At 46.8% G+C, this 25,796-nt stretch overlaps 1 protein-coding gene across 4 annotated transcripts in view; it reads right to left on the bottom strand.

Annotated features, from left to right (window-relative positions):
* The window catches only part of PLPPR2 (phospholipid phosphatase related 2), a 41,263-nt gene that overhangs the window by 9,535 nt on the left and 5,932 nt on the right, over positions 1–25,796 (bottom strand). For 3 of the 4 annotated variants that reach the window (XM_028712013.2, XM_028712011.2, XM_028712012.2), the window contains exons 2-6: positions 21,954–22,059; positions 18,644–18,832; positions 10,813–10,933; positions 8,213–8,469; positions 4,907–5,083 (exon numbers count right to left, since the gene is read on the bottom strand). In XM_028712013.2, the coding sequence (XP_028567846.1) occupies positions 4,907–5,083; positions 8,213–8,469; positions 10,813–10,933; positions 18,644–18,832; positions 21,954–22,019 (810 nt within the window). In that variant the 5' untranslated portion in view covers positions 22,020–22,059. The remainder of the gene's footprint in view (positions 1–4,906; positions 5,084–8,212; positions 8,470–10,812; positions 10,934–18,643; positions 18,833–21,953; positions 22,060–25,796) is intronic. The other variant, XM_077921137.1, reaches the window with a different exon arrangement.

Here is a 25,796-nt window from a genome sequence, read left to right as displayed (position 1 = left end):
TCTTTGGTTGGGACATTGTTCATTTTCCATTTTTGGGCTAACAAAACATGGGCCACAGTGGCGGTATACATAAATAACCTTTTTTGACACCTGGGAATTTCCGTCTGAATTATCCTCAACAAAAAGGACTCTGGAAAAGTACTTTTAAGCATTTTTTTCCAATTCATTATGAATTATTACCCAATACTCTTTTACCCTTTTGCCGGTCCACCACACATGGCACTTTCTGCTAATGCTAGCCTTCCTTGACTCCGTGCCAAAGGCTATTGGCCAAGCTCCTTGACTCCTTTCCATATATGGGGAAAGCCCTGGTGGGTCAGACCAAAGGGGGCCCAGGCAGTCACACATTATTTTCCCACAATGGCCATGGGAAACCCACAAGCAGGGGAAGAGTACCCTAGCCACACAATGAGCCACACAATTTGTTTGGGGCTGCAGGGGCTATTGTAGTCCCTATGTGCACTACAGTACCTAGGGAAGGTATAAGAATCATCGGGCCTCCTGATGTTCTTGGACTACAATTCCCATCATCCCCTGCTGTGTCATGTTCAGTTGCTCCCAATGTTTCCTGAGGTCCCCTGCAGCAATACCACCATCTGCTGGCATTTAAACAAACACACTTCTGTGCTCATAAATGAACTCTAATGAAACCCTGGTAAGGTCCTCTTAAAAGGCACCACCAAACCTGATCAGATTCAGGTATTCTTGGAGGACGCTGGTTTTCTGGATCCATATCAACCAAGGGTTAGGTGTGCTTTTGTCACTGCCTTGGGTTGCCCTGTGCTAGGAAGGAGACAGTAGAAATGTGATCCTCTTGGTTCTTCTAGACCTCTTAACCATTTTTAGCATCATCTACCATGATGCGCTTCTGGGATGACTGACCTAGTCAGGGGTTGCAGCTCCACAGGGTTCAATCTCATCGCCTATGCTATTTAATATCTACAGTACATTAAGCTGCCAAGTGGGGCATTCTGGAGTGCATTATCAACTTTTTGGATGGACCCACAGACACGTTTCTCCTTTTCATCTCCTCTGGGCGTGGATGTGCTGGGCATAGCAATGGACTGGACGAGAGGAACTAAATTAGGCTAAATCCAAACAAGACAGAGGTGCTGTTTGAAGATGGCTTCTTGGTCCAGAGAAGTGGTACTCAGACAGTTCTGGAGGTAGTTGCACTCTCCCTGAAGGAGACTGGGAACATTCCTACATCCTTTGTTACCACTGAAGGTACAGATGTCCCTGTGGTGTGGACTGCTGGTGGCACAACTGTGACCCTGTCTTGGATGGAGATAGCCTAGCATTAGTGACCTATGCTCTGGTAACCTCCCTCTATATTAATGCAGGAGGCTGCCCTTGAAGGTGGTTCAGAAACTTCAGTTGGTGGAGAATTTGACAGCACGGTGACTTACTAGGATCAGGTGTTCTGAGGATATTACACAGGTGGGTGCCAGGATGTTTCTGGGCCCAATTCAAAGTGTTGGTATTAACTTTTAAAGCCTTATGCAGCTTAGGAACCTGGTACCTGAACTCCTCCTAAATAAGCCTATCTTAACTTTATAATATGGGACACGGGTGGCGCTGTGGGTTAAACCACAGAGCCTAGGATTTGCCGATCAGAAGGTCGGCGGTTCGAATCCCCACAACGGGTTGAGCTCCCGTTCCTCGGTCCCTGCTCCTGCCAACCTAGCAGTTCGAAAGCATGTCAAAGTGCAAGTAGATAAATAGGTACCGCTCCGACGGGAAGGTAAATGGCGTTTCTGCACTGATCTGGTTTGCCAGAAGCGGCTTAGTCATGCTGGCCACATGACCCGGAAGCTGTACGCCAGCTCCCTCAGCCAATAAAGCGAGATGAGCGCCGCAACTCCAGAGTCGGCCACGACTGGACCTAATGGTCAGGGGTCCCTTTACCTTTACCTTTTTAACCTTATAATTGTCAGTGGGGGCTCTCTTCAAGATTATGTCTCCACTGGAAGTATAGAGAGTGGCATCAAATTGGGAATTACCCAAACTGTATAGAAATTACCCAAACTGACAGAATTACCCAAACTGTATAGAAATTTATTCATGTATGCAACTACAGCGGCAAGAATGTTACTCGCCCAAAAGTGGAAAGAAGAAGAAGTCCCAGCAAAGGAAGAATGGATGCAAAAACTTCTGGAATACGCAGAAAAATGGTGAAACTTACCGGAAGAATAAGAAATCAAGATAACAAACTTTTTATAAAAGAATAGAAATGGTTTATTGAATATTTACAAATAAATTGTAAACAGATAAGAACATTGGCAGGATTATTGTAATAATCTGCAGTTTTATAAGAGTATGTATTTAAAGTAGATGAATAAATGAGCAAATTCAGTTAATTTGGATATGCAGAAAATATTAAAAATGAATTTAAGGAACTGCAGAAAGAGGGGGAAGGAAGTCAAGTTTTGAAAGTTAAAATGATATATTTACAGATAAATTGCAAACAGAGAGAAACATTGGCAGGATTATTGTAATAACCTGCAGTTTCATAAGAGTATATATTTAAAGTAGATAATTAAATGAGCAAATTAAATGAATTTGGATATGCAGAATATATATTTTTAAACCGCAGAAAGAGGGGGAAGGAAGTCAAATTTTGAAATGCTAAATTGATTGTGAAACTAATGAAATGTATAAACTTGAAAAGTATAACTAAAAACAAAAATACATCAAAAACTGAAATGTTAAAATGATTGTAAAATTATTGAAATGTATAAAATTGGAAATTACAACAAACACACAAACAAAGAAACAAGAGTGGCGTCAAGAGACATGACTTTTTTGGTGATGGCACCCTTTCTATAGAACACTTTCCCCAGGGAAGATCACCTGGTGCTTTCTGTGCCATCTTTTCGGTGCCAGGCAAAGCTATGCCTCACCCCACGAGTTTGTTCATTTTTCTGTAGTCCTTGGCAATTTTGTCAGCTTTAACAGTGGTACGATTTTTAGGGCTTTAGAATTAACATCTCACCCCTGCTGTTGGTTTGTAACATTATTTACGGAGGCTGTTATTTTGGAGAGGCAAGCTTTTTACACGTAGTTTTGTACAATGCTTGCCAATGTTTCCATGTAATTGCATTTCCTACTTTGTATGTTGTACGGCACCTAGAGGCTTCAGTGTAGGTGAAGTGCTAATCTGATAATAATACTAATAATCTGGTGAGGAGGCTCCTGTAACTGCTGTGCAGACACTTATTAAATTAGGCTTCTTTCGTCTTCCAAAACAACTACTCTATTCCCAGCTTAAGAATAGAAAGCGAAATACCGGTGGACAACAAAAGAGGTTTAAAGATGCTCTCAGAGCAAATCTGAAAAAATATAGTATAAGCACTGATAACTGGGAAACACTGGCCTGTGAGTGCTCCAATTGGAGAACAGCTTTTACCAAAGGTGTCATGGGCATTGAAGACACTCGAACTCAGGAAGAAAGGGAGAAACGTGCTAAGAGGAAGGCACACTTGGCAAACCCTCACCATGATCAACTCCCACCTGGAAAGCCACTTCCGCCTTGAGGAGGACGTGGAGTTGTGGTCTTCACGGCCCACCCACGTGCGCAGTGGGTGGGAGGCCAGCCCAGCGTGACTGGGGGATTCCCGGCTGCGTCACCCCCCTAGCCAGCCAATCGGGTTGGTCCAGAGGTGTGGCCTGCCCCATAAAGGTAGGACGCAGCCGGGGAGCTCCCTCTTTTCTGCCTCCAGCTGCTTCAGTTTTCCCACCCTCCCACCCTTTAAGGTTTTCTTTCTTTGACCTTGCTCTGGACTTCTGTTGGTCACCGTTGAGGGGCCTAGTAGGATTTTTTCCACTTGGCAAATTGGCACCAGCCACTTGGTTTTCACCTACCTTGTAGCACATCGTCACAACTTTCTGGGTATTGGCGGTTAGGCATTGGAATAGGTCTGTAGATGGAAAGAAGGGAGGCAGCGCCATCACCTGCCCCACATATTGAAGGGTAGTCCATTAAAGGATTCCAGGGGGCGTGGCCCTGTCCAAAGCCTAGGAAGGTTAGGACCTAAGGCACACCCCCTATTGGTGACCCCGGGGGAGCTCCTAGTTGATGTGGATCAGCAGGACTCCCCCTACTGGTTATTAACCCTTCCCGGACTTCAAGCGGACGGGCTGAAGAAGAAGAAGAGTTTGGATCGGATATCCCGCTTTATCACTACCCTAAGGAGTCTCAAAGCAGCTAACAATCTTCTTTTCCCTTCCTCCCCCACAACAAACACTCTGTGAGGTGAGTGGGGCTGAGAGACTTCAGGACTTCAGAGAAGTGTGACTAGCCCAAGGTTACCCAGCAGCTGGATGTGGAGGAGCGGGGAAGTGAACCCGGTTCACCAGATTACGAGTCTACCGCTCTTAACCACTACACCACACTGGCTGAAGTCAGATATAGTCGGTTAGGTCCAATGCCTAAGCCAATACCGCTCATCAACTGTAACCAATAAAGTTGTGGTCTTTTTTAGCCCATTAACCTTAATATTTGTGTCATTATTTCTACTGGGGGGGGGGTCGGGAACTCGCCACACAAACCTATGCCCCCACTGTGGAAGGATGTGTGGATCCAGAATTGGCCTCCACAATCACTTACGGATTCACTGATAAAACCATGTTCATGGAAGACAATCTTAATTGCCAAAGAGAAAAGAATGAAGAGAGCAGAACAGAACATTAGCCTACAGCTCACGGAGTCCCTCCTTGAAGGCCCACATGGCACAACTCCTGAGCATCTAGGCCATCTCCCTGCATCTCAAGGTCTTGCACCAGATAGCATCCTGCATCTGGAGGTGGGGAAGCCCGAGCTCTCTCTTCCCCATGTCCTGTGTGGAAGCCCCGCCTCCCCCTGCCTGCCTTCAGTCTTGCCCACGACAGACACACCATCACTTACCAGGAAGGCAGCAATGGCCCCACCGGTGAGGAACCCTGCCAGCACATCGGACCAGTGGTTCCGATACTCCGCAACGCGAACCACACCCACCAGGAAAGCAGGGCACAAGAGAGCCAGGCACAGGGAGGGCTTGGCCAGGCGAGAGCCCTTCAGCCGGAAGACCAGGGTCACGTACATCTGCAGGGGGAGGGAGGAGCAACAGAGGGTCACAGTCGGAGGCTGGCAATGAGGGCAGTTGCTTAGTCTTCCTTGGAGGGTGTTAGGAACGCATAACAGAGTAGGGGGGCATTGCAGGATGCACAGCTGTTATATTGTCGTCTTTAAAAAATGTAAATAAAGAAGATGGGTTTACAGTTCTTATTGCGAATATTCTGTATTGTGGAGCTTCCAGAGAAGTAGCAGTCAACTGCAGAGTCCTGAATCATTCCCCGCCCGCCCCCTGCAGCTTCCCACTGAAATGGGCCTTAGAGCAACCAGCAATTTCCTACATTCCTGTAGCTGCCACCACCACATTTCCCCAAGACCAGTGACCAGGTGTGTCAGCTTGAGGGGGCCAAGATACTTTGTGTACCTCACAAAGTTCTTAAGGAGGGAGCCAGGCCCCCACGTTACATCAGAGCTTCGCACTACGTGGCGCGTGCGAAATCAGCACATTGCATGACGTGTCGTGTGACATTGGACATCGGATCCCTCAATAGTGGGGGCAAGTCAGTATCCCTGCCCCTGACCACTGTGCCTCCTCCCTAATGCTCTCCCCCCCTCTCTTTCTCTCTCTCTATCTCACCCCCCCAATGGAAAGCTCAGTACACACAGCACTGCTTTAACCCCAATTGAAACAGTGTGCCCCATATCGGTTCTCCTGTGGGAAGGCTCCTTTTCTTCATTCTCGGGGGGCTGACCAGCCCACATATCTGGGGTCGGGAAAGGTTCTCTGCCAAGTCAGTTTGGCCAGCAGTGCATCTGTGCATGTGCGTCTTTCTTCCTGCAAGACTCGTCTGCTTTGTTCTCTAGAGCTGGTTGTTCAGCTTATTAATCATGTTAATAATGAAAATCTTAATAATAATAAATCTTAATCATGTAAATCTTAATCATGAAACTAGCGAGTGCACAGAGCTAATAAATAAGCAAGCCCCTTTCTGCAGTGCCGCATGGTCTGAATTGCACTGTGTTTTATATGCAGGAAGAAGCCTAATGGGGAAGCTGGCTCGGCAGCCCAGGATAGAGGCTGCTCTAATCATCTTTCGGTCTCTTCCAGTTCTTTGATATGATGAATTTCTCTCTCGTTCGCGGCTGACATCCACTGCTTGCCCCAAGACATTTCGCTGCCCAAGGCAGAGCCCATGTATCTTCTCTCTCTCCATCTCTCTCCCTCTTACACACACAAACAAACACAGGCAAACACTTGGAGAAGTCTTGTTCGACATGCAGATATTAAGGGCTCATCCACACTTCTGTTTGTCCCTTGCCTAGAAAGCACAGGTCGGGGCAGTTTTCTGGTCCGAGCAATTTTGCCTCTGCTCTGTCGCTTTCCCTGGAAATCCTCTCTGTGGAACAAGCAGCATTCTGCAGAAAACCAATTGCCATTGGTTCCAATTCAGTAGCAGAGCAAATGGAAGTTTGGATGAGCCTTTATTCCTGCCTTTATGTATTCCCACCCCATAGCAGATTGCTGCCACCACCACAGCTAAACTCTTTCTTGCTGATCCTGGGCGTCCCCCAGATGTTGTTGAAGAGGCAAAGGGAAATTATTTAGAAACATAGAAACAAACTCGCCGGCTGGATCAGGCCAATGACCCATCCATAGCTGTCAACTTACAGATTTGAAAATAAGGGACCAGCAGCCTCGAAAATAAGGGATCAGCAGCCAAAATAAGGGATTTTAGTCACCCACCTGAAATAAGGAGTTAAAAGGGACCAGATAATTTCCAGAGGTTGCTGCTCAAACTGATGAAATACTGCAATTAAATAACTACAAGCAGCAACCACTTTTCGTGCAAAATGAAATCCAAGCTACAAAGATGCTACCCCAGGCAGAGAGGCTCAGTTCAGTGGCCGTGAGGAGGATGGTGGCGGAAGGGCCCGAGGCTCCCGCCAGTCCTGGCGGGGAGGGGCTCCCGGGGGCTGAGGCTGGTGAGAGGAGGCCGGAGGGGGGCGGGCCGGGCAACCAAGCAACACAGTTGGAGCCTCCCTCCTCCCTGGCTGGCAGGGAGGGAAGAAGAGGAGCTGCTTCCTTTGAAACCCGGGAAATTTAAGGGACATCATCAATAAGGGACAGCAGCGGGACACAGTGCTGGGATAAGGGACTTTCCCGCCAAATAAGGGATGGTTGACAGCTATGGACCCATCTAGTCCAGCGTCCTGTTCTCACAGTGGCCAACCAGATACGCCTTGTGGGGAACCAGCGAGGGGAACATGAGCACAAAAGCCCTCTGTCCTCCCGCGGTTTCCAGCTACAGGTATTCAGAAGCATGGTTGCCTCCAACTGTGGCGGTAGACCATTCAGTCTTCTCCATATGGAAAGAGGGTAGGTTCTCTGCTCAGATCAGACAACACTTTGTGACACTGCTGAGCCACCGAACCCATTTCTTTTCTGAGCCTTGATAGCAAAAGGCCCACTTTCCTCCCCTCTTTTTTCCTTCATGCCCATCAGAAGGCACCCCAGCCCTCCCAAGGAGCCCACTTTGGGGTGGAGCAAGCAAAACCCAGAGCTGGCTGGCATGCCTTGCGATCGTAGGTCAGGGTTTCCCCAGGGCTGCCACACATCCAGATTTCCCCAGACACTATCAGGATTTCGAAGCCACAAATGACGTTTGGGAGGGAATTTCCAAAAGGTGACGCTTTGTCCTGGATTTTAGGCAAGTCAATCAAATGTGTTTTTGGGGGGGGGGGCATTTTTGTTATTAAAAACAACAACTCTACAGCTTTTGGGTTTTCCTAAAAAAACCACAACTCAAAAATTTTGGGGTCTTCCTAACTTTCAGGGTGTCCTGGTTTCCCCTTTTTGAAATATGAAAACCCTAGATTTCCCAAATTTGAGTCTCCAGCTGTTTTGGGGCTACAACCCTAACTAGCAGGAGCAGTGGCCATGGATGATGGGAATTGTAGTCCAAAACCAGCTGGAGACCCAAGTTTGGGAAAACTTGGTGTAGGTGGCCTCTGAAAGGTCGGGCCCAGCAGTCACCTCCACCACATCCAACATGTCCTTGTGGGAAGAGATGGGCGCTTTCTTCGTACCCCTGCCACTTCAGCTCCCTCCTCACTCCGAAACCCATTTCCCTGGCCCCTCCACCCACCAGAGCCTCGTACCACAGTATAGGCTACAGCGTAGGCACTGAGAGCAGCATCCTTGGAGGGGAAGGCCTTGCGGGCGGCGGTGACCAGGACGGGGTTCCCCGTGCAGGCGGCCTTGTCCGTGACGTAGATGGTGCCTGGGGGTGCCTGGCAGCCGAGGGCAGTGTAGTTGGGTCGACACACCGACAGGAAGTGCGGAGTCTGGTTTCCGGTCACCACCTGGCCAGCGTTGGCAAAGATAGTGGTAGTGAAGAGGCCAAAGGAATAAATGCCTGTGGGGAAGGAAAGGGGAAGAAACGGGCTGAAAGGAAGGAGATGAGCAGCTGGAGGTGGGGAAGCTGGCGTTTGTAAAAGATATATCGTCCAAAACTGGTTTGAAGTCCATATCGTGATATCGGTTTCATAATTTTTCGCCTGGCAGCAGTGCCGGATTTACGTATAAGCTAAGCAAGCTGTAGCTTAGGGTCCCACTCTCTTGGGCCCCCCCAAAAAAATTAAGGGGGGAAAAACCTGGATGTACATTTCCAAAATATAAGATAAAAAACAAATAAATTAAAACCTACATACAGCAACAGTGTTTTGTGTTGTCTAGGCTCCTATGATGTAAGTCATGGGCCCCGCCTGCTAGCCTGCTCCCTAAAATATTACTGATTTGCTCATTTCTATATATAGAGTGCCTACATTCTGCTATTTATAATTATTAGTAATTTGCATGATATATTTACACCTATTATTATTTCATGTTATAGCAAGTTTATAGAGACTAGATTATAAGTAACTTGTGTTCTAAAGGAACTTTTGTTATTGCCAAATGCCAGTGTGTTTGCATTATTAAGTTTGTTATGAATAAAAAATCATTTTAAGTTAGAGCTTAACAATTATTTCACTATTAATATACTTCTTAATTGTATTTCAGTTCAACAATTACTTTGATAAAATACATATTTTGTTATGTGCAAATGGCTTTAGATACCTATTAGGTCCATAAATTACCATATAGCATATATTCAACACACAAAAACAGCGACAATTTGTTGCTGACAAAGTACAGCTGGACATATAAAGGGCCCCATTACCTTCAGTAGCTTATGGCCTCATCAAACCTAAATCCGGCCCTTCCTGGCAGTATACCATGAATTATCATGTATGTGTGCGCTATGCAAAAATCACAATGTGGGCAAAACCATGAAGCCAGCCTATGTGTCTCTCAATTCCTGCATCTCCCATTAACTCTGCTGGATCAGCTCTCCCCTGCCTCAAGCAGGCAGCAATAAATCACAAGAGCAAAATCACGATGCAGGAAAAACTATGAGGCCAGCCGATGCCTCTACATAGCTCCCTCCTTATTTCAGACACCATGATATAGCTGTATATCACGATGTTTAGCTGGCCTATATACTGCGATGTTGAAAACGAGATATCGCCCAGTCCTAGTGTGCATTGTGTGTGGAATGTAGTGAGCTTTGCATCTGCAGAACGTCTGCTTTGCAGAGAATTGTGCCAAGTGCAAATAAAGGTGCTATTGAAGCTAAAGCTGCCACAAGAGGATGGAAACTTTGGGGCCATCCACACTTTCATTTGGGGACGCGGGTGGCACTGTGGGTTAAACCACAGAGCCTAGGACTTGCCGATCAGAAGGTCACCTGTTTGAATCCCTGCGATGGGGTGAGCTCCCATTGCTCGGTCCCAGCTCCTGCCAACCTAGCAGTTCAAAAGCATGTCAAAGTGCAAGTAGATAAATAGGCACTGCTCCGGCGGGAAGGTAAACGCCATTTCCGTGCGCTGCTCTGGTTTGCCAGAAGTGGCTTAGTCATGCTGGCCACATGACCTGGAAGCTGTACGCCGGCTCCCTTGACGAATAAAGTGAGATGAGCGCCACAACCCCAGAGTCGGCCACGACTGGACTTAACGGTCAGGGGTCCCTGTACCTTTACCTTACACTTTCATTTGTCCCATGATTTCATGTCACAGGTCCAAGAGGAATATATTTTTTGTCCCGCTGCTTTCCCCACAAAACCTTGTCGTTTACTGTCAAATTGGAACAAACGTCAATCGAGTTTTCTCTTCCAATTCAGCAGTAAACAGCTCCTTTTCCTGAGGAAAGGGGTGGGACCAAAAAAATCCAACCTCTCAGATCTGTGATTTGAAAACACTTGAAATCATGGGCTGAACAGAAGTGCAGATAGGCCTTTTGCTTCAGTATTTATGTTAACTGATGACTGGGAGACTGGGCCTCTCTTAGAAACTGCCGGCATATTGCCAGATAACTTGCTTATTTGTGTCTCTCTCTGGGACCAGAGAGAGAACAGTCCTTAGGTAAGAACCTAAAGAAAACTAGACTGCATTGATAGTTGTTTAAGAGCAATGAGCTGATTTGTATTTTAGTCGGTTACCTTTTTTTTGTAACCAGTTTAAAGATGGTTTGCAGTAAAACTTTGGAACTCTGTTTTTCTCGGCGTGGAGAGCTTATTGATCCATATTCTGCACAAGGTCCGGATCAGGGAATTCTGCTCACATAACTCTTAACAGGGTGGAGCTGAAAGTGGGGAGGGAATCTTGGGAGTGACCTTGAGCCAAGAAAACGAGGGAGCATGGTAAAGTCATCTTTCACTTACCCAGAAAACGAATGATGCGCCGTAGAAGGGGGTTGAAATAGCAACACTCTCCTGAGATGATTGTCTTCTCCTCACGTCTCTCAGGCTGGAGGAAGAAGGCAGCCAGTTCTCCAACAAGAATCTGAGGCAGGCAGGTGAAGGGTAAGAGAGAGAGAGAGAAGATAAGCTTTGGCCAAGTCAAGTCCAATTCATTAACCACCGAAGTGAGAAAGAAGCTGTTTCTTTGACAGTGCTTCTGACACAGTGATTTTACACCACTTGTGGGTCCAACACACTTATTTAGCAAGATGGGGCTCACTCTTTATCGGGGTATCCATTTCTGAGACCATAAATGGCTGAAACAAATATATGGGCACTTGCTGCAGAAAAAGATGTGACTATCTAATTCTGCGCTTTGACCCTGGTCCCCAGCCGAGTCCAATTTAAGTCTGCTCCTGTCGGCAGAGATGCTGTTATTGCTACTGTTATTGGCCTTTATTGGCATAAGTTTAAGCAATAAAATCATACAACGTCATCCAAATACATTTATAATCCAAAACACACACAATATATAGATAAAGTCTAGATAGCCGCCATTGAGTAAATCAGGCCACTTTAGACTTAGCTTAAAAAATCTCGGCAAAATACCCCAAAACAATCTTTGTAGTTTCAGGAGTATCATCCCTCAATAAATATTGGATTACAGACTCTTTGTAAATTGATATTTTAGGATGTAAGGAAAGCACAAGGAGATCTCTGCCAAGGGTGTCGAAAAGAGGGCAGCCCAAAATTATGTGATGTATCTGGTGTCTTCTTATTACAGGAGCAGAATCTGTTCTGGAAGGGGGTTTTTTGGAAACCTTCCGAACAAAACAGATGAGGGGTGTTATGTACTGAAGTTCTCACCCTGGGCCAGCAGGGGGATACTGTAGATAGTTTTCACTCAGGTCCATGTATGCAAATAAGGAATTGAAAGAGACGTTCAGTGATTGGATAGTTACAGAAAGTTGTTACTGTTGTGTTGTAGTGGAGCTCTATATAAGCAGGCTGGCTGAACCCTTCAGTTCAGTTCAGTTCTGGCCTGTGAATAAACAGGAGCTGTCTGAAGAATCGCTGTGTCGTCTGATATGTTCACCCACAACTTAACAAGGGGAATGCATTTAGACGAGCTAGCATAAAATCTCTGCGATGCAATATCTAGATTATAAAAGTAATTAGGCATTACTCCATGGTAGGGCTGCAATCCTAAGTAAGCAGATGAACATACAAAAGGCTGGGGGGGGGGTAGAGTTTTGGGATTTCATGGTCTAGCAGCCTCTGCTTGATGAGAGAAAAGATTTGTGACTCATCCGATAGAAGAAGGGAATCTATTGCAATCCCTATTTGCCTGAGTTTGAGGGTAATATCAGAAAACCATGTAAAATTATGTGTATCTCTGCTACTAATCCTGACATTTGTTACTTAGGATTTCTCCAGACATTCTTTTTTAATCTTCAGTTATGCTCATGGTGGTATCGGAATAGTTATATGTGATCCTGCTTTCCATACTGTAAAGTGACTATGAGAGGGTCTATTATCTCATTTCAAAAATAAAAATTTAAATAAATTAAATTGAATTGAATAATAATAAATCCACATTTCCCCCCCCCCCTTAAATAAAATACAGTCATACCTTGGTTCTTGAACACCTTGCGAGTTGAACGTTTTGGCTCCCAACGCCGCAAAACCGGAAAGTGAGTGTTCCGGTTTGTGAACGTTCTTCGGAACCCGAATGTCTGATGCAGCTTCTGATTGGCTGCAGGAGCTTCCTGCAGCCTATCAGAAGCCACGCCTTGTTTCCCAAACGTTTTGAAAGTCAAACGGACTTCCGGAACGGATTCCGTTCAACTTCTGAGGTACCACTGTATATGAAATGCAGTCACTACACATATATTTAACCTCAAAAAAATTACACACACACCCAGCTAAAGAATAGTTCTTTTGGAAAAACCGGAGGTGTCCTTTAGCTTCTCTTAGTTCCGTTTGTTTAAGCTTTTTACATTTCTGGCAGTATTGTGTTATGCATTAATTATGCACAGGCATTTATTTATTTTTATTTCCATGCATTAAATTTGTATACCGCCCTTTATCTGAAGATCTCAGGGTGGTTCACAGCATAAAAATACAAAAATCCCTGAATTTCAGCATAGACTTTCATGGACCACAGACTACTTTGGGGGTGGGGGACCTGCTCATCTTTTCTCCACATTTCACATGTTGGTATGCCAGAAGGTGTGGTTTAAATGTTGTGGGAAACCCAGGCTATACAGTCACACGATGTACCAGCCAAGAGGACTACTTTGGGGGGGTGAGCAGGAATATTTAATCTTTCTTTCAGACATCTCTGAACAGTCTGCTTGGCAAAGAGTTCTTTGCAACAGCCTCTGGCCCATTCACCCATCTGCAGGTTTTTAGCTCAAGAAGAGTCACAATCTCACTTAATATTTCACTTCCCCAGTCAGTTAGTAGGGAGTTACAGTCGTACCTCGGCTTACAAACTTAATCCGTTCCAGAAGTTTGTTCTTAAACCAAAACCATTCTTAAACCAAGGTGCGCTTTCCCTATCTATATCACTTCCCCACTAGATGGTACCGTGGTTGTGGGGTGGGCAGCAGCACTGAGATACCTTAGCTAATGGAATGGACCATCAGAGGGAGCTGGGCCTATGAGGAGAGACATGCCCCATCTCTCCAACCCCAAGGGAGCAGAAGGTGCCATAAAGAGAAGCAGACAGACTGGAGCAGCAGTGAAGCCACAGATGCAGGCATAGAAATGGCTGGAGGGGTGTCAAATCACAGCTGCTGCCTTCCCTAGTCTTTCCCTCTTCCTGGGGTGAAAGCGGGGGAGAAACAGCATCCATGGGAGGCAGAGGATAAAATTATTTCAAGGAAAAAACAGGAAAAAAATATATACTCCCTCCCTCTAGAAGCAGGTCTGCCCCCCTCGTTACTGAAATTTAGGCATAGTTTGCAGGTACAATCCAAGCTTTTGGGATTGAGTAGGGTCTTCACCACTGGGACGCAGGTGGCGCTGTGGGTTAAACCACAGAGCCTAGGACTTGCCGATCAGAAGGTCGGTGGTTCAAATCCCCACGACGGGGTGAGCTCCTGTTGCTCAGTCCCTGCTCCTGCCAACCTAGCAGTTTGAAAGCACGTCAAAATGCAAGTAGATAAATAGGTATCACTCCGGCAGGAAAGTAAACGGTGTTTTCGTGCGCTGCTCTGGTTCGCCAGAAGTGGCTTAGTCATGCTGGCCACATGACCCGGAAGCTGTACGCCGGCTCCCTCGGCCAATAAAGCAAGATGAGCGCCGCAACCCCAGAGTCGGCCACGACTGGACCTAATGGTCAGGGGTCCCTTTACCTTTACCTAGGATCTTCACCATGGTTATGTGTTTTTTCCCCCATCAGTTGGACTGAGGTGATGCTATGGTTTAAAGTCTAAGGCTTTTCTAATTGTGATAATTATTATTTAATTATCATTGTCTCCATTGTATATATTCGGAACTACATGTTGATGAAGCACAGCTCAAAAATGGGAGGGAAGGGCAAAGAAAATAAGTAAACAAATTAGATAGATATTTAAAAATAGGATTGGGGGTCCTTTATTTGTCTGCTTTTGCTGGCAGTGCAAGAGATCTCGTGACACTGACACAAAAACTCTGCACATACAGTAAGGAAAAGCATGAAAGATCATTATCCCCTCTTCTTTTCTCCCCCCTCTCCCCGTTTCTCTCCCCCCACATCTCACAAGGTCTATGACAGCAGAGTCTCATGCCAAATGTAACAGACCTGTAGAAAGGACTCTATGAATTGAAAACAGAGATGTTAAATGTATCCTTGTTAATTATGAAAATCCTTCAGTAAAAACAAACGATTGCAGAGCAACAGAAGGTTTGCAAAGAAATGGCCAAAGGCTGTGAATCACTTGGAGTGTCAGAAGTTCCATTATGGGTTTTTGGACATTTCCACAAGGTTTTTGGGTACTATTTCACATTCTCCCAGGCAGGTTGAAGGTCAACAGAAATCATTGAGGGAGTCTATTTCCCCCAGGCCACTGACCGAAGGCGGAAAAAGGATTTGAACATCTGGAAGCATCCCCTAATGATAACAGCAGTATGTCGATGAAACGCGTTACCTTGAGGAAGTAGCACATTTTCCTTTTCTGGATTTTTCATTTCCACTTAGGAAAAGGCCTGACAGGAATCTGACAGTGCTGGGATGGAAGTCTAGATAGGGTATGCCATACATCTGGATTTTTCAATATATGGAATACTGTCGTCGGTAGCAGTGCTCAGTTGGAAATCAGGAAAAACATATGGGAAAATCCGGACGTATGGCAGCCCATGTTGACAGTGCCGTTTTCCCATAAAAATAGCTCAAAAATGGCATTTTTAAAAGCGATGTTGCCAAAAAAAGCTTGACAACTTTTCTGTCTGGATTTTCACAGTTTGAAATATGGCAACCCTAGTCTAGCAGGGTTATCCATTCTTATCCCATCCATTCTTAAGGAAATCAGCCCTGAGTGCTCACTTGAAGGACAGATCCTGAAGCTGAGGCTCCAATATTTTGGCCACATCATGAGAAGAGAAGACTCCCTGGAAAAGACCCTGATGTTGGGAAAGATGGAGGGCACAAGGAGAAGGGGACGACAGAGGACGAGATGGTTGGACAGTGTTCTCGAAGCTACTAACATGAGTTTGACCAAACTGCGGGAGGCAGTGGAAGACAGGAGGGCCTGGCGTGCTCTGGTCCATGGGGTCACGAAGAGTCGGACACGAATAAATGACTAAACAACAAAAACAAGTCTAGCAGGACAAGCCTTAGCAGGAAGCAACAGTGGGAATCCAGTCCAGGCTTTCTAGAGCAGAACAATATTCTAAAGGGCTTCCAGTCCACAAATGCTTTTGAACCCACATGGCAAGAATGCATCATGACAGGGCCAGCTCACCCATGAGGCAAGGTGAGACAACCACCTGAGGCAGCAGGATCCACAGGGGCAGCAGATCTCAGTGTAGATCTTTATTCCCTCCTTGTTCTGATGTAGATCTTCATTCCCCTCTTATTCCCTGGCAGCGTTAGGCGTCATTTTGGGGTTTACCTCCGGTGCCCAAATGTCTTGGGCTTGCCCTGACTAAAGATGACAACAACATTTGGTAGACTTTGGATAAAAAAAGGATGGTGTGCAGAAACATCTCCTGAGTTGAACCTGTGTGCACTATCAGAGGCATTATGCTTCTGAATACCAGTTGGTAGGAATTGCAGGTGTGAAGAGTGCCGTTGCACTGATATTCTGCTTATGGGCGTCCTAGCGGCGCAGGTGGCACTGTTTGAATCCCTGTGACAGGGTGAGCTCCCATTGCTCTGTCCCAGCTCCTTCCAACCTAGCAGTTCAAAAGCATGCCAGTGCAAGTAGATAAATAGGTACCACTGTGGCGGGAAGGTAAACAGCGTTTCCATGTGCTCTGGCACTTGTCACAGTCCTCCATGCACCAGAAGTGGTTTAGTCCTGCTGGCCACATGACCCATAAAGCTTTCTGTGGACAAACGCTGGCTCCCTTGGCCTGAAAGCGAGCTGAGCGCCACAACCCCATAGTTGCCTTTGACTGGACTTAATCGTCATGGGGTCCTTTACCTTTTCTTTTTACTGTGGGCATCCTGTAGGCATCTGGTTGTGTACTGTGAAAACAGGATGCTGGACTAGATAGGCGCTGGATCTGATCCTTCAAGCTCTTCTTATGTCCTTACCCTGTTCTTTCGGTCACCCTTCAACAAACACCCAACACCCAAATTGGTCTACATTTCCTGCAAGGACACCTGCATCTATAGTAGTGGTTCTCAACCTGTGGGTCCTCAGATGTTGTTGGACTACAACTCCCATCATCTGCTAAATTGTAGAACTTGTTAACACAAGTCGGAAAGGATATAATCAAACAATATATCCTCTCCTGCATCCCTAAACATTCCCACAAAAACTTGTCTTTTTTTAGACAAGCTTTTTAAGTTAGGGCATTATTTTTTTTAATTAATAGGTGATTGGGAGGTTGTTATCCAAAAACTGTGTTGTTGATTTAAATGTTGCGTCTGTACTTTGGGTATCCCACAGACACAAGTCTGAAAATAGATCAAATGACGGCAAGATGATTGTTTTGAAAAAGCTGTTTTAAGATTGGGTTGGTCAGGATATCATTAACCAGCGACCTTCTTGCAATGTGGGTCACTGTCCTTCCTCCAAGGGAACCGTTGTCCAGACACTGACAAGAGATGGCATCTGAATTAAAGGAGGGCACTGGGATAGCAGCAGCGAGAATAGAGTCAGACATTCAGCTTGCATGTTTAACAGAACAGTAGGGTAATATTAACTCTAAATGTGTGCAATGAAGACAGTCCCAGTAAGCTTGGCTCAGTCCTACTGTATGCATGTCAGTCTGCAATTTCTCCTGCATATTAATTCATGATGCACTTAAGATGAGATCCAGTATGATGGACTGGCGAAAGGGTTTGACTGTGGGTGTAGGGAGAACTGGGTTCAAATACATGCTCAGTGCTCTTAGGCCAATCCATGTCTCCCACTCTCTCCCACTTCAACAAGATGGTGTGAGGATACATGGGAAGATGCACATGCTGCCTTGAGCTCCTTACAGGAAGGGTGGGATTAAAATGTAACAATAGATTAGATGAATAAATTTGAGGTGGAGCATTGCAAATTCTCAACATACACAAGAGTAAGGATGGAAGGACATTTCAATTCTGGTTCTCTTGGTTTCCTATTTTTCCATAGTTCTGCGAATTTCTCCTAATTAACATATTTTATACGTAGTTTTGACACACGTTTGTGTCAAACATACAATGCTATTATATGTTATTTTCAGTAATATCTTCATTTTTTGCACCCTTCTCCCTAATACATGCCTTTTTTTAAACATTGGTTGGTTGGAGAACTGCATTGCAAAGTTCAGGGACGTGTGAATTTCAAAGGATAGCTGTGTTTTGGTTTGCATATTGTTCTAGAAAATGTGGATTTCATGGATTCAGCTTTAAATGAAATCCAAATTTAATTTCTCCTCTATCCCTATATGTGAGTGTCTTGCTCGGACTTTTTTTTGCGTGTAGCGGCAGTTCTTGAAGAATTCATACATTATAAATTCCTATACAAAGTGGCCGGACTAGAACCTCCTGGGCGAACGCAGAGCTTGAAATGTGTGCCTCCAAAGTTTGCGATGTAGCGTTCAGCTAATAAAATGTACCAAAATGCATAATTTAGGGTTGTGTGTGTGTTTGTGTGTGTGTGTGTGTGTGTGTGTGTGTTCTCAGAAAATGCATTCCAAAATACTATTTAAGTTCACATTTAAATATGCATTTTTGTAAGGACTTTTTTCATAATTGCAGATTAATGCAGAAATGGGACAGTACTGTCTTATGAATGAGAACAGGTCAAATTCATGCGCCCGAAATGGACAAATCTGCCCAACCTTGGTGGGTAGTCACAGCACACCTACATCTCAAGCATATTTCTGCATGTGTGTGTGTCCGGCACATTTGATCTACATGCCAGAATGGTTCTTGAATTCTAGTACAAAAGAAAATGACTGAACAACTCCACACCATTTTTCTGGAGGAGCTTCAAAGTTCTTTGCAAAGAAAGAGGTAGCTGTACCTCTGCTTCATTTAGCCCCTTGACTTTGATATCTGAAACCACGCTCCCTGGTGATCTTACCCCCAGAGGGAACATGTGGCCCCTAAAGCTCACAACAGCAGCAGGGGGGTTGTCACCCCTTCCATACCCACCCACCACGTGCCCTGCTGGGCTCTTACCGTTACGGTGGGCACAGCAGTGACGAGAGAGTAGACGAGGACGGGAGGTGCCCGGCTTGTGTCTTCAGGGCCAGGGTAGGGCTTTGCGTAGGCACTGTCGTAGCAGAAGAAGCCTTGGAGGTGCACCGGGAAAGTGTTCGTGTATTCAAAGTGGTACGCCAGCACCACAGTGCCCGCCATAATCACCAGCTGGAAGTAGAACATGGCACATCAGGCAGGGAAGCGGCGCTGAGGACTGAATGGGAGACGGAGGCAGCCAGGAGAGCCGGGTCCCTGGAGCCGCTGGAGCCTGGCAGCCCCCACCCCGCCCTCTGCCTGCTCCTCCGTGCAAGATTCCTCGTGTACTCCTTTTCACGCTTGGGTGCCTGCTGTAGCTGTGCATCACATCACGGCTGGCGGGAGAGGCACCGAGCCTGCCTGACTCAAAGTCAGGCAGACAGTTGCCTCCTTCTGATGCAACCCCTCCTTCTCCTGCCCCCCCCTCCTGAGCACCCAATAACTCCCCGGGCTCCGTTCCATATCCTGGTGATTTACTGCAGATGATTGCAGGGAGAGGGTAGGTGTCTGAGACCACATGTAGGTGACCACTGCCAGGTGTGCGTGCAGGAGCCAAGCCCTGTGACCAATAGGACTTTGCAGGACTGGGGCCTTCCTAAGTTTGTTCTGAAGAGGCAAGGCGCAGCCTCACAGGTGAGGCCGATTGGTAACTCACAGCAGCTGGTGGCAAGAGCCAAGAAAATATATAAGGTCAGCATTTCCCTTTGGCTCTTTGCCACAGCAACAAGCTCCCTGTCTTGCTTCCTGATCCTTGAACCTCAGCTTCTTGATCCTCAGACCCTTGACTTCTTGACTCCTTGCGTACTGATCCTCGATCCTCAGACCCCTGACTTCGTGCCTCTTTGCTTCCTGACCTTCAGACCCTTGGCTTCTTGACTCCCGGCTCTCTGACCCTTGGACTCTTGGCTTCCTGACTCCTGGTTTCTGGAGCGCCGTTCCTACTCCCACCCCGCCATCTTGCCTCCGGTCCTGACATCCCCTGCCGGGACTTTGATCGCCTGTGAACCGGACCGTGGCAACCGCATTTTCAGGGTCTTGGGAGTGGAAGGGCAGAGCTCTCATCCACCTGCCCGTTTTGTTTCCCATCCCTGCCAGCCTGCCACAGCCAGGCAACTTTTCAAATGGCACCCCATGTGAGTGGCACATGTGAAGGAGCTCTGTGCAAGGAAGGGGCAGCGGTGTCTCACTGCTGACACTGCCACAGAGATGTACACCTCATTGCTGGTCTCCCTCTGATGGTCTCCCTCTCCAGATTGCGTGTGGAGGTCTGGAGTGGGGAAGTCTATGTCTGTATGCCCCTCTTCAGACGTCCATACTCAGCATCTCCCAGAGTTGCTCCTGGCTCCATGGGGTTGGGTGGGTGTGGAAAGAGAGGCCCTTGCAAAATTAGCAAGGAACCATAGAATTGTTGACTTGGAAGGGACCTCAATGATTATCTAGGTCAACCCCCTGCAATATAAGAAACACCGCTAAAGAATCTCGGACACATGGCCATCCAACATCTGCTTAAAACCCTCAAGGAAGGAGAGTCCACCACTTTCCCAGGGAGTCCATTCCACGGTCGAATGGCTCTTACTGTCAGAAAATTCCTCCTGATGTTTAGTCAGAATCTCCTTTTTTGTGATGTGAATCCATTGGTTTGGGTCCCAACCTCTGTGGCAGCAGAAAACAAGCTTGCTCCATCTTCCATGGAATAGCCCTTTAGATCAGGGGTAGGCAACCTAAGGCCTGGGGACTGGATGCGGCCCAATCGCCTTCTCAATCTGGCTCACAGATGGTCCGGGAATCAGCATGTTTTTACATGTGTAGAATGTGTCCTTTCATTTAAAATGCATCTCTGGGTTATTTGTGGGGCATAGGAATTCGCTCATGTTTTTCCCCAAAAATATAGTCTGGCCCCCCACAAGGTCTGAGGGACAGTGGACCAGCCCACGGCTGAAAAGGGTTGCTGACCCCTGCTTTAGATATTTGAAGGTGGCTGTCATCCCCTCTTGGTCTTCTCCAGGCTAAACATACCCTACTCCCTGAACCATTCATCATGAAGCATGTGCAGCATCAGTCTCTGCACCCCAGCAAAGCAACAGAGCTGACCCAGCAACTGAGGGAACAACTGTGTGCAATCACGGGTCCCTGTTGATATTCCAAAGGCTGCTGCAGCAAAATTGCTTAGATTACGCTGAGCAGCTGTCTGCGCTGGACATGAATAAAATACTTCGAACGGCTTCAAAGGACTTAGAAGCACAGTTAATACGAAACACAATACAGCGGTGCCTCGCAAGACGAAATTAATTCGTTCTGCGAGTTTTTTCGTCTTGCGAATTTTTCGTCTTGCGAAGCACAGTTTCGGAAAAGTTTTGGAAAAGCTTCAAAAATCACCAAAGTCTTCAAAAACCTCAAAAAAGGCTACCACACCGCGTGCTATGAGTTGCTCCTCGAAGTCAAGTCGCAACTGTATTAACGGTGTTAAGAAAAAGGAAACAAACTTGCAAGACGTTTTTGTCTTGCGAAGCAAGCCCATAGGGAAATTCGTCTTGCGAAGCAACTCAAGAAACCAAAAACCCTGTCGTCTTGCGAGTTTTTCATCTTGCGAGGCATTCGTCTTGCGAGGTACCACTGTATGTTCAAGCACATTGCTGAACAATGATTCTTCAACATCAACTTTGTTGGACAGGTCATGTTGTGCGGATGCCTGATTATTGTCTTCCAAAGCAACTACTCTATTCCAAACTTAACAATGGAAAGCATAATGCTGGTAGTCAACAAAAGAGGTTTAAAGACTATCTCAAGGCAAACATTTCAAAAAAATTAGTATAAGCACTGATAACTGGGAAACACTGGCCTGCGAGTGCTCCAATTGGAGAACAGCCTTTACCAAAGGTGTCACGGGCTTTGAAGACACTCAAACTCAGGGCGAAAGAGAGAAACGTGCTAAGAGGAAGGCATGCTTGGCAAATCCTCACTGTGATCAACTCCTGCCCGGAGACCTATGTCCCCACTGTGGAAGGACGTGTGGATCCAGAATTGGCCTCCACAGTCACTTACGGACTCTCTGTTAAAACCGTGTTCATGGAAGACAATCTTACTCAGCTACGAGTGATCGCCAAAGAAGAAGCAGCACCCCTTAACTACATCATTGGGGTTGTCCTTGTGCAACTGAGCCCTGGAGGCCTAAATAACCCATGCCGGCTACTCCTTTCTCAGTACCTGGGAAACAGTCACATGTTCATTTGGCTAAATCCAGTGGCATCCTTACCTCTACAAACACAAAGCAGGGGATGATGGAGATGCTTCTCTTAAGCTCCTGCTTATCACCAGCCATGGCGACAGGGCCCGGATCTCTCCTCAAGGAAAGACGTAAACTACAGAAAGGAGATACCAAAGCCAGTTGGTCAAGTGGCTTCCGGACAAGCAAGAATATTGTTACGCGCCATTCCTCTCTCTGAAAAGTGTGAGATTCCAGGCACTTACCCAGGATTTATGTTTCTTTCAGAAATTAGGTAAAGACTGAGGTGTCTTTACAATATATGGTTTTATTTACACAACCTAGATGGAGGGATTGCAGAGCATTTGCATCCTATGATGGACACAGGTGGCACTGTGGTCTAAACCACTGAGCCCCTTGGGCTTGCAGATCAGAAGGTCGGTGGTTCAAATCCCCGCGACGGGGTGAGCTCCCGTTGCTCTGTCCCAGCTCCTGCCAACCTAGCAGTTCGAAAGCACACCAGTGCAAGTAGATAAATAGGTACCACTGCGGAGGGGAGGTAAATGGCGTTTCCGTGCGCTCTGGCTTCCGTCACGGTGTCCCATTGCACTAGAAGCGGTTTAGTCATGCTGGCCACGTGACCCGGAAAGCTGTCTGTGGACAAACGCCGGCTCCCTCGGCCTGAAAGCAAGATGAGCGCCGCAACCCCATGGTCACCTTTGACTGGACTTAACTGTCCAGGGGTCCTGTAACTTTTTAAAAAAATGAGGGTCTGGCTTCCCCCATAAGGGCAACATTGGATTCACAAGACAGCAAAAAGCTGTCCTCTGTGTCTCTTCATTCCAACCTGTCATCCCCAGCTGACTTGGAGTTCTGCCTCTCCTTCTTGCTCCTGACTGACTCCAAAGACCTGCCCCCAGCCTATGTCATTCAAAGTTGAAACCCTAAACTCAGCTGTTGCCTCTGCCCACTAGCACCCCACAAAGGAGGCCCCTTTACCTAGCAGTCTTGCCCTCTAATGGTTTCCTTGGTGAGTCATCACTGGCCTTTGTCCCTGGGTTAAACCAAAGAGCCTAGGACTTGCCGATCAGAAGGTCGGCAGTTCGAATTCCTACAACGGGGTGAGCTCCTGTTGCTCGGTCCCTGCTCCTGCCGACCTAGCAGTTCAAAAGCATGTCAAAGTGCAAGTAGATAAATAGGTACCACTCCAGCGGGAAGGTAAACGGCGTTTCTGTGCGCTGCTCCGGTTCGCCAGAAGTGGCTTAGTCATGCTGGCCACATGTACGCCAGCTCCCTCGGCCAATAAAGTGAGATGAGTGCTGCAACCCGAGTCAGCCACGACTGGACCTAATGGTCAGGGGTCCCTTTACCTTTAAAGACCCACCCTGTTAGCTCTGCTGAGCTGGCTTGGCTTCTCAGCCTAACTAAATCCAGGGGGTTTCCGTGTTTAGTAAAGTTTAATCAAACTTTATTTTTAAGTTTTGCTAAATGCAGGAATTATGGAGAGGATCTAACACCCAGGCATTTAGGGGAATCTGCCCCCCCCCCAATCAATAAACAATATATTCTGATTTGGTCACACACACACACACACACACGTTTTTCTCCAGTGCGTGGTCATAATCTCAACCCTTGAAAGTCACCACTTCATGTTGCCCTGCTTTAAGGATAAGCATGCACCAATTTAAGTACGTTGTTGTTGTTTCAGCTACTCAGGCTTTGCAAAGGAAGCTCAGATTTTGTCTAGCAGCTTGGGTTTCCCAAGGCTTATTTCAGCTAGTCTGCGGAGGAGTCAAAGCTGTTTCCGTGCTTTGCTTTGGTTTCGCAAGCTGAGCCCTTGGAAAGCTTTCCTCAACTGCTAAAAATAAATCTGACCTGAAAGTCTGGAGATCAGGCTTCAAACCAGGTGTTTCAAACTCCTACTGGGAGCGGCGATGGTACAGCACGTGCACATGCAAAGTGTTTAATCCTTGACTCGCTGCCACTTGTGCCCAAATGCTTTTTTCATGTGATCCTATCAGGAGATGATAAAGAGTTTGCTGCTCCAGCCAGCTCCCACCATGGAGTTCTCTGTAGCCCCACAGGCAAGTTATTGTTCATGGTTCCTATGGGGATTTCCCCTTACCTTGTCACATTTGGATGTTTCCCATTCCACAGAAGTCGTATCCAGATATATCCAGTATATCTGAAGGGGCGTCTCCACCCCCATCGTTCTACCCGGACACTGAGGTCCAGCACCGAGGGCCTTCTGGCGGTTCCCTCACTGCGAGAAGCCAAGTTACAGGGAACCAGGCAGAGGGCCTTCTTGGTAGTGGCGCCTTCCCTGTGGAACACCCTCGCACCAGATGTCAAAGAGAACAACTATCAGGCTTTTAGAAGACATCTGAAGGCAGCCCTGTTTCGGGAAGCTTTTAATGTTTGATTATAGTATTTTAATATTCTTTTGGAAGCCGCCCAGAGTGGCTGGGGAAGCCCAGCCAGATGGGCGGGGTATAAATAATAAATTGTTGTTGTTGTTGTTGTTGTTGTTGTTGTTGTTGTTGTTGTTATATCATAGATGAAGGAACTGGCTGTGACCTTCTGTATATTGCTGAACTTTAACTCCCATCATCCCTGACCATTGGCCATGCTGACCAGGGCTGATGGGAGTTGGAGTCCAGCAACACCCGGAGGGCCTCAAGTTCATCATCCCTAAGCTACAGGACCAGGGTGGCATTTTGTGTGTAAGTTTGAAATGACTTCTCTTTTGAATAAGGGTGAAATTCATTTTGGAGCTCTTCAGTATACAGTGGTGCCTCGCAAGACGAAATTAATCCGTTCCACGAGTCTCTTTGTCTTGCAGTTTTTTCGTCTTGCGAAGCACGGCTATTAGCGGCTGAGCGGCTATTAACGGCTTAACGGCTTAGCGGCTATTAACGGCTTAGTGGCTTTAAGAAAAAGGAAACAAACTCGCAAGAACTCGCAAGACGTTTCGTCTTGCAAAGCAAGCCCATAGGGAAATTCGTCTTGCGGAACGACTCAAAAAACGGAAAACCCTTTTGTCTAGCGAGTTTTTCGTCTTGCGAGGCATTCGTTTTGCGGGGCACCACTGTAGCCCTAAGCTAAATCTCTCCAGCCAGCTCCTGACCCTTCCTGCTCCTGGCTTGATGGCATTTTTTATTTTAGTTGCATTTTCATTTGCAGGCTTCCCCTCCACTTATGCACAATGGACTCTCACACAACTGTGTTTACTAAGGTTACCAGATTGTTTTCAAAGAATCCGGGGACACTATTTTTTTATTTTGAAAAATCATTTTTTAAAAAAATATTAAGAAGTAATATCTTCTCTTCTGGGTCTCTTCTAGAATAAGAATAAGAATAAGAATAATTTATTATTTATACCCCACCCATCTGGCTGAATTTCCCCAGCCACTCTGGGCGGCTCCCAATCAAGTGTTAAAAACAGTACAGCGTCTGTCATGCAGCCTTCCTCTGGGTCCCAGCCTGATCTTTTGGAGTGCTATCTGCCGTGGAGTAGGCTCGGATCAGGCCTGGGCTCAGCCACGTGTCCTTGCCCTCCCGGAGCTCTCCTACCTCTTCTCCTGAGTGGCAGCAGTGGTGTGGCAAGGTCGGGGCTCCACTCTTTTTTCTCCTTCCTCTTTCTCTCTCTTCTATCTCCTTCTCCTTTCCTCCTTCTCCCTACATCAGCTCCAGGGTTTTTAGTAGCCCTGGAGCGCTGCTGGGCAGTCGGCCAGGTGGCCAGGCGCTCTCACTCCTGGATCGATTTGGGTTATGGGGGATCGGCAGTTCCCCCAGTTGACGTGCCAGGCGTCCCCGGTTCCCTCTCGGCAGTGGCAGCAGCGGTCTCAGCAGCCTGGAGCCAGCCTGGTAGCGCAGTTGGCTCTGGCTGGCTTC

This window comes from Podarcis muralis, chromosome 17, assembly GCF_964188315.1.
Source record: "Podarcis muralis chromosome 17, rPodMur119.hap1.1, whole genome shotgun sequence".
NCBI classification, from domain to species: Eukaryota; Metazoa; Chordata; class Lepidosauria; order Squamata; family Lacertidae; genus Podarcis; species Podarcis muralis.
Note: the sequence above shows the minus strand (reverse complement) of the source record. Positions and strands in the feature narration are given on the sequence as shown.